Source organism: Lepidochelys kempii, chromosome 15, assembly GCF_965140285.1.
Source record: "Lepidochelys kempii isolate rLepKem1 chromosome 15, rLepKem1.hap1, whole genome shotgun sequence".
NCBI lineage: Eukaryota > Metazoa > Chordata > Testudines > Cheloniidae > Lepidochelys > Lepidochelys kempii.
This window is the reverse complement of record NC_136394.1, coordinates 12,696,655-12,708,732: the sequence shown is the minus strand read 5'-3', so window position 1 is coordinate 12,708,732 and position 12,078 is coordinate 12,696,655. Positions and strand designations below refer to the sequence as shown.

Here is a 12,078-nt window from a genome sequence, read left to right as displayed (position 1 = left end):
TACCACTTACAAGGGTCCATGTAGATTGGCTAAGCAGCTAGTCAACGTGCACAAGAGGATGGCCTTGTCTGTGTGCACAGCCAGAGAAGGAAAGGTCTTGAGTACTTTATAAAACTTTGTCCTGATAAATTAAGGATGCTGTCAGATGCATCTTTCATTTAGAGATAACAAGCTTCAGATATTTTTCCATTTAGACTTACAGGCTTTAAAGAAAAAGATCTAACATCCTGCCTTTTAAAAAAAAATGAGGAGGAAGGACCATTTCCATAAAGACACTTACACTCAGAAATAGCACAATTTGGTATCAGAGACATGCCACAGGAAGTGGAAGAGGGGCAGCTTGGGTTTATAGCACAAGACTCTCTATTGTACTGAGAGACGACTTTTCCTATGGATGGTCAACCATCCTGTTACGTGGCTTTCAGCTTCCTCCTGTGTTGTGAATTTCAAGTCACTGAAAGAGTGAAGTTTTTAAACTGAGGTCTGTGCTAGGAATTCAAAACACTTTCAATACAATTAACCAAACAAATACATCGTGGCTAGACTCTAACATCCTGGTTCAGTTTGCCGAAGTCTCTATTGTTTTGAAAAATTATGTAAACACAGGAGAAATGTGGGGAACTATCTTGTTAGTTCTTTCAGGTTCTGACAACATTAGGACTAATTGAAAAGAAAGCTGAAAATGCAGCAGAAAGCCAAATACAGTGTGTATGTGAAACAATGCAATCTCCAAAAAAGAAGGAACATGTCACTGTGAACAGTGATATTAAATGAAAGATCCTGAAAGATTCACCTAGGCTCATCCTACACTAGAAAATTAGGTTGGTTTAGCTACGACAGTCAGGGGTGTGAAAAGTCCACAACCCTGAGCGGCATTATTAAGCTGATCCAAGTCCCCATGTAAACAGCGCTAGGTCGACATAAGAATTCTTCTGTTGACATAACTACTGCCTCTCAGGGAGGTGGATCACCTACAGCAATGGAGAACCTCTCCCATCAGCAATGAAGCGCTACAGCAGAGTGCATTTTAAGTGTAGACACGTCCTTAGAACCTCACTGTTTACTTACTAATAATTAACTTTTAAACTCAAAAGTGTTACATTAGCTGTATTTGTCAGATGGAAATCTAGAGTGAACTCTGAATATCTGGATATTAAAGTCTTTATCAGCCTTAAATTATTACTCCTTTATCTGAGTTTCAAATGTGTAATATGTATGATAGTTGTTTTAAAAGTGCCTCAATGGAAGGTCAGATGGTTCTCTTAAAAAAAAACACAACCACCCCAAACCCCCCACATTTGCACTGTGCTGAAAAGTGACTAACTATTCATGCTAGTTAGGTTAGGACTTGTAGCATGTGTTCCTGTAAGAAAGTACAGCACATGCCAGTTTCATTGCGATCTATGCAGTGAACTGTGGAGCAATCTGGTTTGTGCCTTTGGCAGATTTTCATGTGTTGTAATAAGAGTGTGCAGTATTAAACAGCTTTGGAGTTACCTGATATCCTTCGGTTTTCTTCTGACACCACTTCAGCAAGGCATTTCTTTTGGAACCTCCATATTCTCTTGCAAGAGCAGATAAAGGGTCTTTCCTTTCTTCCCTGAGAGTAGAGGAAAAACAGTAAAGTTTTGATATCACACCACTTTTTGCAATAACTGTTAGCAAAGTGAGTACCCATCCCAGTGAGAAGAATAAGGCTCAAAATGCTGTCTGAAGGAGGAATATACCCAGTTAAGCCTGCAAAATTTTCCCTGTGAAGTGGGATCAAATCAATTGTTCCACCAGCAATCACTGTGCATACTGATCAGACAAAGACACTGATTGTGACTGTATTAAGACCTTTTGGTGTTTTCACCACTGGTGTCAGTCAGTTACCACTCACTTTAGGATTAATTTATTTTAAATTAAAGCCTCCTTTATATACAAACAAGATTTTTTCTAAGAGTTCATAATATTAAGCTAATGTGCTAGACTACACCACCACGCACCTGAACTATAAGCTAATTTAAACAACTTTAATTTGTGTTTTACAACAATGAACTGATGGTATCTCTTTTGCATCTCATGGCTGATTAGGCATATAACCTTGAAAGAGCAAGAAATTTGAATATTAATAGCACTCAATTACTGCTAACAAACTGTCTCAAGATCTGGAGCTTTCAGTAGGAGGGACATGCTCAAAGAGATAGTCTCACTGGTCTACTTTATATGCAGGCAATGTTTATTATTTACTTTACTTGTAATGGAATGGTGTCCAATTCCCAATAAGTGCTATTATAGATATAGGCCCCTCAGTATCCATAAGTAATGCATAATTTTTGGTATATTTAGGAATAAGACAAACATGGATACTGAAAGCCTTGAAAAATTGAGTTTGCCCACTCACCCAGGGAGAGGAAGGGTTTTTTGGCTGGGAGGCGGGAGGGGAAGAAATATTCATTTTTTCCCTATGATAAAGGTCAGGAGGAAAAACTGTTCCTGGGCTGGTATGTTTTCATGACAATTTTGAATTATAAATATTATACTTTTATTAATATTATAGTTTTATTAGACTAAAAATCACACTGCTCAAAATAGAAACTGCTACATTAATAGTGTTATTACTGAAATTCACATTTCTGTAGTTGCAGTAAGTCTTTCTGTAATAAAGGGTTTCTTATGCAACTAAAAGGGTTAGGTAGAAAAATCATGGAGCAGGTCCTCAAGGAATCCATTTTGAAGCACTGTGAGGAGAGGAAGGTGATCAGGAACAGTCAGCATGGATTCACCCAGGGCAAGTCATGCCTGACCAACCTGATTGCCTTCTATGATGAGATAAGTGACTCTGTGGATATGGGGAAAGCGGTGGACGTGATATATCTTGACTTTAGCAAAGCTTTTGATATGGTCTCCCACAGTATTCTTGCCAGCAAGTTAAAAGGTATGGATTGTATGAATGGACTATAAAGTAGATAGAAAGCTGGCTAGATTGTCAGGCTCAATGGGTAGTGGTCAACAGCTCGATGTCTTGTTGGCAGGCGGTATCAAGTGGAGTGCCCCAGGGGTCTGTCCTGGGGCCAGTTTTGTTCAGCATGGGGGAAGAGGTAGATATGCTGGAGGGTAGAGATAGGGTCCAGAGTGACCTAGACAAACTGGAGGATTGGACCAAAAGAAATCTTATGAGGTTCAACAAGGACAAGTGCAGAGTCCTGCACTTAGGATGGAAGAATCCCATGCACTGATACAGGCTCGGGACCGACCGACTAAGTGGCAGTTCTGCAGAAAAGGACCTGGGGATTACAGTGTACGAGAAGCTGGATATGAGTCAACAGTGTGCCCTTGTTACCAAGAAGGCTAACGGCATATCAGGCTGCACTAGTAGGAGCATTGCCAGCAGATCAAGGGAAGTGATTATTCCCCTTTATTCGGCACGGTGAGGCCACACCTGCAGTATTGTGTCCAGTTTTGGGGCCCCCACTACAGAAAGGATGTGGACAAATTGGAGAGTCCAGCGGAGGGCAACAAAAACCACTGGGAGCAGAAGCACATGATTTATGAGGAGAGGCTGAGGGAACTGGACTTGTTTAGTCTGCAGAAGAGAAGAGTGAGGGGGGATTTGATAGCAGCCTTCAACTACCTGCAGCGGGGTTCCAAAGAGCTAGGCTGTTCTCAGTGGTGGCAGATGACAGAACAAGGAGTAATGGTCTCAAGTTGTAGTGGGGGAGGTCTAGGTTAGATATTAGGAAAACTATTTCACTAGGAGGGTGGTGAAGCGCTGTAATGGGTTACCCAGGGAGGTGGTGGAATCTCCATCCCTGGAAGTTTTTAAGACCTGGCTTGACAAAGCCCTGGCTGGGATGCTTTAGTTGGGGTTGGTCCTGCTTTGAGCAGGGTGTTGAACTAGATGACCACCTGAGTTCTCTTCCAACCCTAATCTTCTATGATTCTATGAGGTGTTATGCATTCTAAGTAGCTTAATGAGCAGAAGTAGGGATATTTCAAAAAAGATTTTGCAGTTAATCCTAACGTTCTCTATTTAGAAGAAAAATAATGCTATGGCTAGCTAGTACTCTGTGCATGGTAAAGGAGGATTATTTTTAAATAATTCTATGCATATTTAAATAAGATTCTCAGATCCCCATGTCAGTACTACAAAAAATTACCCCTTCCAGACACCTGCCTTTCAAACACAGCTAGCGTATACTAATTATTTAATCCTTGGCTCTGTGTTCTTTAGGACCAGCCATTTCAACCCCAGCAGAAAATAATGTTCCAGTGGAACTCCTGCAGACATAGACCTGGTTTACACTAGAATTTTACATCAGTACAGCTATATCTCTCAGCGGTGTGAAGAATCCACACCCCTGAAAGAAGGAGCTACACTGACTTAATCCCTGGTGTAGACAGCATGAGGTAGACGGAGAAATTCTTTCATCGACCTAGCTTCTGTCTCTCAGTAAGGTGGATTAACAACTGTGATGGGAGAATTCCTCCCATTGGTGTAGGTAGTATCTACACTGAAGTGCTACAGTAGACAAGAGTAGACAAGCAGCTGAAATGTATCAATTTCACAAGCCTTGCTGGAAAAAAAAATCCTGAAATCTGAATTTCACAGAATTTCGTGCACTAATACCTCAGTACAAATGACTATTCTACATGACTTGACGATCTAATTTAATTCCACATGCCATGTAATAGTTCAATGAACTCTAGCTTCAGAAGAAACAAGATTATGCTCCAATGTCAAAATAATTATTTAAGAAAATGAGAGTTTCTTAGAATAGTCATTGTAATATCGAGTCCTAATGCAAAATTGTAAAGTTGTTCAGAATCAGGCAACTCAAATGCCAGACATTGGTATTAGAGAGACAAGATGGGTGAGATATATCTTTAATTGGACCAGCTTCTGTTGGTGACAGAGACAATCTTTCAAGCTTACACAGAGCTCTTCTTCAGGTTTGGGAAAGATACTCAGTGTCACAGCTAAATACAAGGTGGAACAGATTGTTTAGCACAAGTAGTCAACACACTTCAAGGGACCATTCAAGGTGAAGTGGCCCCTTGAAAAGTGAATAGTGCCTTGAAATGTGTTAGCTACTTATGCTAAACAAGAAAAGAAATAAGTATATTTAGACATAAATGCCAATCTCATGAAGAGTTATATTAAAGAAAACAACTTTCTTATATACACTGTATTTACTTTAGAACTAAGAGACAAACAGAATCAGACTCCAATACTGGGTCATATTTAACTTGATAGGCAAGCTAAGGAAAAGTAGTCTAGCTGAATTACTGTAAAACAGTTGTACAACTGGCTGAAAGACCACACTCAAAAGTGCAGTTATCAGTGGTTCAGTGTCAAACTGGGAGGACGTATCTAGTGGAGTCATAGAATCATAGAATATCAGAGTTGGAAGGGACCTCTGGAGGTCATCTAGTCCAACCCCCTGCCCAGAGCAGGACCAATTCCCAACTAAATCATCCCAGCCAGGGCTTTATCAAGCCTGACCTTAAAAACTTCTAAGGAAGGAGATTCCACCACCTCCCTAGGTAACGCATTCCAGTGTTTCACCACCTTCCTAGCGAAAAAGTTTTTCCTAATATCCAACCTAAATCTCCCCCACTGCAACTTAAGACCATTACTCCTTGTCCTGTCATCTGCTATCACTGAGAATAGTCTAGATCCATCCTCTTTGGATCCACCTTTCAGGTAGTTAAAAGCAGCTATCAAATCCCCCCTCATTCTTCTCTTCCGTAGACTAAACAATCCCAGTTCCCTCAGCCTCTCCTCATAAGTCATGTATTCCAGACCCCTAATAATTTTTGTTGCCCTTTGCTGGACACTCTCCAATTTTTCCACATCCTCCTTGTAGTGTGGGGCTCAAAACTGGACACAGTACTCCAGATGAGGCCTCACCAATGTCGAACAGAGGGGAACGATCACGTCCCTCAATCTGCTGGCAATGCCCCTACTTATACAGCCCAAAATGCCATTGGCCTTCTTGGCAACAAGGGCACACTGTTGACTCATATCCAGCTTCTCGTCCACTGTCACCCCTAGGTCCGTCTCTGCAGAACTGCTGCCTAGCCATTCGGTCCCTAGTCTGTAGCAGTGCATTGGATTCTTCCGTCCTAAGTGAAGGACTCTGCACTTGTCCTTGTTGAATCTCATCAGATTTCTTTTGGCCCAATCCTCCAATCTGGCTAGGTCCCTCTGTATCCTATCCCTACCCTCCAGCATATCTACCACTCCTCCCAGTTTAGTGTCATCCACAAACTTGCTGAGGGTGCAATCCACACCATCCTCCAGATCATTAATGAAGATATTGAACAAAACCGGCCCCAGGACCGACCCTTGGGGCACTCCACTTGATACCGGCTGTCAACTAGACATGGAGCCATTGATCACTACCCGTTGAGCCCGACAATCTAGCCAACTTTCTACCCACCTTGTAGTGCATCCATCCAGCCCATACTACTTTAACTTGCTGACAAGAATACTGTGGGAGACCGTGTCAAAAGCTTTGCTAAAGTCAAGGAATAACACGTCCACCACTTTCCCTTCATCCACAGAACCAGTTATCTCATCATAGAAGGCAATTAGATTAGTCAGGCATGACTTTCCCTTGGTGAATCCATGCTGACTGTTCCTGATCACTTTCCTCTCCTCTAAGTGCTTCAGAATTGATTCCTTGAGGACCTGCTCCATGATTTTTCTGGGGACTGAGGTGAGGCTGACTGGCCTGTAGTTTCCAGGATCCTCTTTCTTCCCTTTTTTAAAGATGGGCACTACGTTAGCCTTTTTCCAGTCTTCCATGACTTCCCCCGATCGCCATGAATTTTCAAAGATAATGGCCAATGGCTCTGCAATCACATCCGCCAATTCCTTTAGCACTCTCGGATGCAACACATCCGGCCCCATGGACTTGTGCACGTCCAGATTTTCAGATTTTCTAAATAGTCCCGAACCACTTCTTTCTTCACAGAGGGCTGGCCACCTCCTCCCCATGCTGTGCTGCCCAGTGCAGTAGTCTGGGAGCTGACCTTGTTCATGAAGACAGAGGCAAAAAAAGCATTGAGTACATTAGCTTTATCCACATCCTCTGTCGCTAGGTTGCCTCCCTCATTCAGTAAGGGGCCCACACTTTCCTTGGCTTTCTTCTTGTTGCCACTATTCCTGAAGAAACTCTTCTTGTTACTCTTAACATTTCTCGCTAGCTGTAACTCCAGGTGTGATTTAGCCTTCCTGATTTCACTCCTACATGCCCGAGCAATATCTTTATACTCATCCCTGGTCATATGTCCAATCTTCCACTTCTTGTAAGCCTCTTTTTTGTGTTTAAGATCAGCAAGGATTTCACTGTTAAGCCAAGCTGATCGCCTGCAATATTTACTGTTCTTTCTACACATGGAGATGGTTTGTCCCTGTAACCACAATAAGGATTCTTTAAAATACAACCAGCTCTCCTGGACTCCTTTCCCCCTCATGTTATTCCCGCAGGGGATCCTGCCCATCAGTTCCCGGAGGGAGTCAAAGTCTGCTTTTCTGAAGTCCAGGGTCTGTATTCTGCTTGCAGAGGTCAGTCCTGGGTCTGGTACTATTCAATATTTTCATTAGTGACTTGAATAAAAGTGGAGAGTATGCTTATAAAACTTGCATGTGACACCAAGCTGGGAGGGGTTGCAAGCACTTTACAGGACAGGATTAGAATCAAAACAACCTTGACCAATTGGAGAACTGGTCTGAAATCAACAAGATGAAATTCAATAAAGATAAGTGCAAAGTACTTCACTAAGGAAGGAAAAATAAAATGCACAATTACAAAATGGGGACTAACTGGTTAGGTGGTAGTACCGGGGGATACAGTGGATCACAAATTGAATATGAGGCAACAATGTGATGCTGTTGTCAAAAAGGCCAATATCATTCTGGGGTATATTAACAGAAGTGTTGTATATAAGAGACAGGAGGTAACTGTCTCATTCTATTCTGCACTGATGAGGCCTCAGCCAGAGTACTGTGTCCAATTCTGGGCACCAGACTTTAGGAAAGATGTGGACGTATTGATGGAGTCCAGAGGAAAGCAACAAAAACGTAAAAGATTTAGAAAACCTGACCTATAAGGTATGGTTAAACCATTAAGCATGTTTAGTCTTGAGAAAAGCAGCCTGAGGGGAGACCTGCTAACAGTCTTCAAATATGTTGAGGGGTGTTATAAAGAGGACTGTGACTAATTGTTCTCCATATCCACTGGAGGAGGGATAAGTAGTAATGGGGCTTAAATCTGTAGCAAAGGAGATTTAGGTTAGATATTAGGAAAAACCTAACTAGCAGGGTAGTTAAACTCTAGAATAGGTTTCCAAGGGAGACTATGGAATACCCATCATTGGAGATTTTTAAGAACAGGTTAAACAAACACCTGTCAGGGACGGTCTAGGTTGAGTTGGTCCTGCCTCAGTGCAAGCAGGGGGCTAGGCTTTACTTCTCAAAAAGTCTCTTCCAGCCCTACATTTCTATGACTCTATGCTGTTAGACTGGTGTCTTAAGGAATTAACTTTTCTCTGATATCTCCAGATCAGCACATGCTTTAGCAACCCACATTCTTGCTTAAGTTAATTAATTTGGAGTTTGTGTTTTCACACTAGAATGAAGATTATGCAATGCCACTATAATTTAAGAAAAGAATGGAGATAACGCCCTATAAGATTTGTGACAACATATAAGGAACCTGAGTCAAAATTCTCTTTTCCTGTTAAGCATGCTGGGTAGCCATGAGGGAACTGTACAGCCTGTTCCCAAATTCCAGTAAGGCACATGGTTTATATCAAGTTCTTACTGTTATGAAAACAGTGTGGAAGGAAACAAATGAAAATGAATTGTAGGGAGACAATGAGAAATGGATTGTGATTGATATAAATCTTAAAATGAATATCTTAGGCCAACTGTATTCCAAATCAAAGAACTGATTTATGGTTTCAGGTTGGAATCCAGGGGTTTATATTTATTGTGTAAATTTGCAAAGGCTGATTTTCTTAAAATCCTTATTTTAAATCCTATAACAAAATTTTGCAAGCGACGCACAACATATTAAAAACCCAACAGCAGCTCTCTTCTGAAGAGGATTCCCATGGGGCAATTATTTTTCATTATACTTGCCCTCCACTGCTCTAATAGCAGCAGGTTTTCTTCCTACAGGGCCGAGCACGCTACTTCATACTTACGCAGAGCAGTTGTGCTATTGTGATGGCCATTCTCCATCTATGCCTTATTTATAATCGCATGCTTTCATTGCAACTTTTGGTCTGCAAACAGTGCACGTGTAAATCTTCAGAGGTTAAGATTCATGTAGAAACGTTAGTGAAATTTTTACCCTTACTCAAAATCGAAATGTGGGACTGCCAATAAGAGGTCTGTTTCTTTAGTGTTATTTGTAAATTACCTGTAAATTAAATGGACAAACTGTACATAGGCATAGAACTTCACATAATCAATGACTAAAACTGGCATTATGCTGAAGTACGCCTCAATTAATCTCAGTGAAATCATTGCTCTGGATAATGTCCAGAGCAGCAAACAATTTCTCAGTGTTATAATGTATGTATTTATTTATTTGTCGATGAGACGTTTTACTGTCAGGTGATCTTGGGAAAAGTCATTTAACCTGTGGACCAGTTTCCCAACCTGTGAAATGTACTTAGCTCACGTGTGTTGTAAGACTTGATATTTAAAAAACGTTTTGAGTCCTTGTACAGAAGGCACGATAAAAATGAATATAAAAATATCAGCATCAGTAGGATGATTTATACCTTTGCCACATGCTCTACATGGAGCCAAATCTTAAATTAACGCAAAACTGAGGCTGGTTCAGAATGTTACAGGTCACTTGTTAAATGTAGTTTCTCACTACAAACACAACTTCAAAGCTCAGAGATCTGTCCTGGCTGTCTGTTGGTTTCCTGGTGGAGTTTTTAAGGTGTTCATATCGACCCATTAAGCCGTTAAGTGTCCTGGGACCTGTCTTCCCAAGACATCATGCCTTATGGTGCTACAAAGAGTCTACGCGAAGTTCCAGAGGTTACCAAAGAGCACTATTGCAAAGACAACAGTCAAACGTTGGTGTTTAATGCTCGGACTAAATTCTATGCTTGCATAGTATGGTGTTTCACAGCTCTGAAATTAATACTGGTTTAAAAACATACTGTGTAATAATGGGTTGTACCTTATTCGATTTCGTGTTGTAGGGGTGACAGATGCTGTAGGAGAGGAGGAGAGAGAGAGTTGTGGTGAGGTGGTTCCGATTGCCATGAGAGAGGCTGGAGATGCTCCGTCAGGTGCACTAATGTCCCGTTTGATTTCTTCACTACTTCGTCTAGACACTGAATGGGGGAAAATTCAAAAGCTCTAGAAACAAATATATAACCCCACATTAAGCAAGAAAAACACAAGCCTATATCATTTAATTCTTGATATTTCACCCTTAGTGAAGAATTTTAGGAAAGGAGTAAATTGCTAAAATTACCAAAGTTTTGTATGATTAAATTTTACCTGAAGCAAGGGCAATTTGCTGAGTGGATGACTTTATGCCATCTCTCTAACAGTCTTGGAATGTCTTGAGTAGGGGAGACATTACATAAAACCAAACGATTATATTTTCTTACGGTCCATGCAAAAGTAGTTATGAGGTTAGAATTTTGGTTTTTTTTATAATTTGTTTATAATTTATAATTTATTAAAAGTTCAGTAAAATAAAACAGGCACCTGAGTGAAAGTTGTCAGATGATGTGAAGAAGAAATCCTATTAGCTGTGATAGCTGGCCTTATCAGTAGTCAGAGGGAGATTCTTATTAACAATGAAAAGTACCCATGTAACACCCTGGAACAGTATGGACTGCTATAAGTTTGCCTGATGAAAATTTTAATTACAAAGTGACCAAGACGATCCGTTACTTTACACAGAAAGAAGCTAGAGTGATTTACCACAGGGCAAACAGTTTGCATTTCACCTGCTGGTACCAACACCACATCCTGAACGTATGTCAAAACTCAGAATGGCTGTGTAGTAGCATGTTCTTCTTCTATATAGAGTACTTTCTAATTAAATAAAAGTAGGGAAGCTGAGTTTTGCTTCCTAAACTTGCAAACAAGCTACTGATTGCATCTGTGCAAGACAGAAAAATATGAAGTGCTCCAAATACTTCCAGAGAGATTTAATTTCTATTGGTATCAGGGACTATGTTAATTTATAAATACTTTACACAGTAAATTAGGAAGACATTGAAATAAAAATTACAAAATATCAGTCTTTTGGATGGTTAAAAGACATCTGAAAATCCTGTTTTAAATACATTTTCTTACCTATGTCACAAGATTGAAAGCTTTAAAAATACAATTTACTTTTTACCATTTATACTATTTACTTGCTTTTCTACATCTCTCTCTCAACTTGGATGGTAAAAAGAACATATTCAGACCCACTTTTTGTTTGTATCCTGAACCACTTCCAGGTTCTCAGTGATGCAACATATGTGCTGCACATATTGCATGGGAAGATTTGTTTAAAAATATCCATTGGAATTTAAAAATAGGTACATGGTTTTATATTGTACTTAGGTTTGTTTTTATTAATCTAGGGTTTGGTTTTTGTTGTTACTTTTGTTTTTTTACTTCAAATTAGCATGGACTCTACTTTCTATATAAACTAAATGACACTGATACTGGTGGCCCATGTAAATATTTTCTGTTTTGGAAGCATAATTTTAAAAATGATTACAAACACATTCACTTCCCCTATATGGTTAGCACAAAGTTTGCATAGTGACATATAAAGGAGTACGTTTAAATGCTTTCTAGCAACCATTTCATGTATTAATGTATGATAATATGCTACCACAAAACCTAGCAGTCTCATATTTAAAACAAATAAGCTGGATGGAATTCTTTGCAATGGGAGAAGACCTATATATACACACCTAAAAAAGAATAATGAAAGGCATATTAAACTGCTGTCTATTAAATTAGCTAGATAAGGCAGAAGTCTGAGTGTACTGCCATTATTTTATCACTTAAAAAACTTGTATCCAAAAGGTAAAAACTAAAAA

The 12,078-nt window shown here is 40.0% G+C and overlaps 1 protein-coding gene across 13 annotated transcripts in view; it reads right to left on the bottom strand.

Annotated features, from left to right (window-relative positions):
* SPECC1L (sperm antigen with calponin homology and coiled-coil domains 1 like) overlaps positions 1-12,078 on the bottom strand; it is a 114,393-nt gene that overhangs the window by 35,475 nt on the left and 66,840 nt on the right. For 12 of the 13 annotated variants that reach the window (XM_073312791.2, XM_073312790.2, XM_073312799.2 and 9 more), the window contains 2 exons: positions 10,200-10,356; positions 1,498-1,600 (listed from right to left, as the gene is read on the bottom strand). In XM_073312791.2, coding sequence (XP_073168892.1) covers positions 1,498-1,600; positions 10,200-10,356 — 260 coding nt within the window. Of the gene's footprint in view, positions 1-1,497; positions 1,601-6,674; positions 7,024-10,199; positions 10,357-12,078 lie in introns of those variants that run through there. The other variant, XM_073312801.2, reaches the window with a different exon arrangement.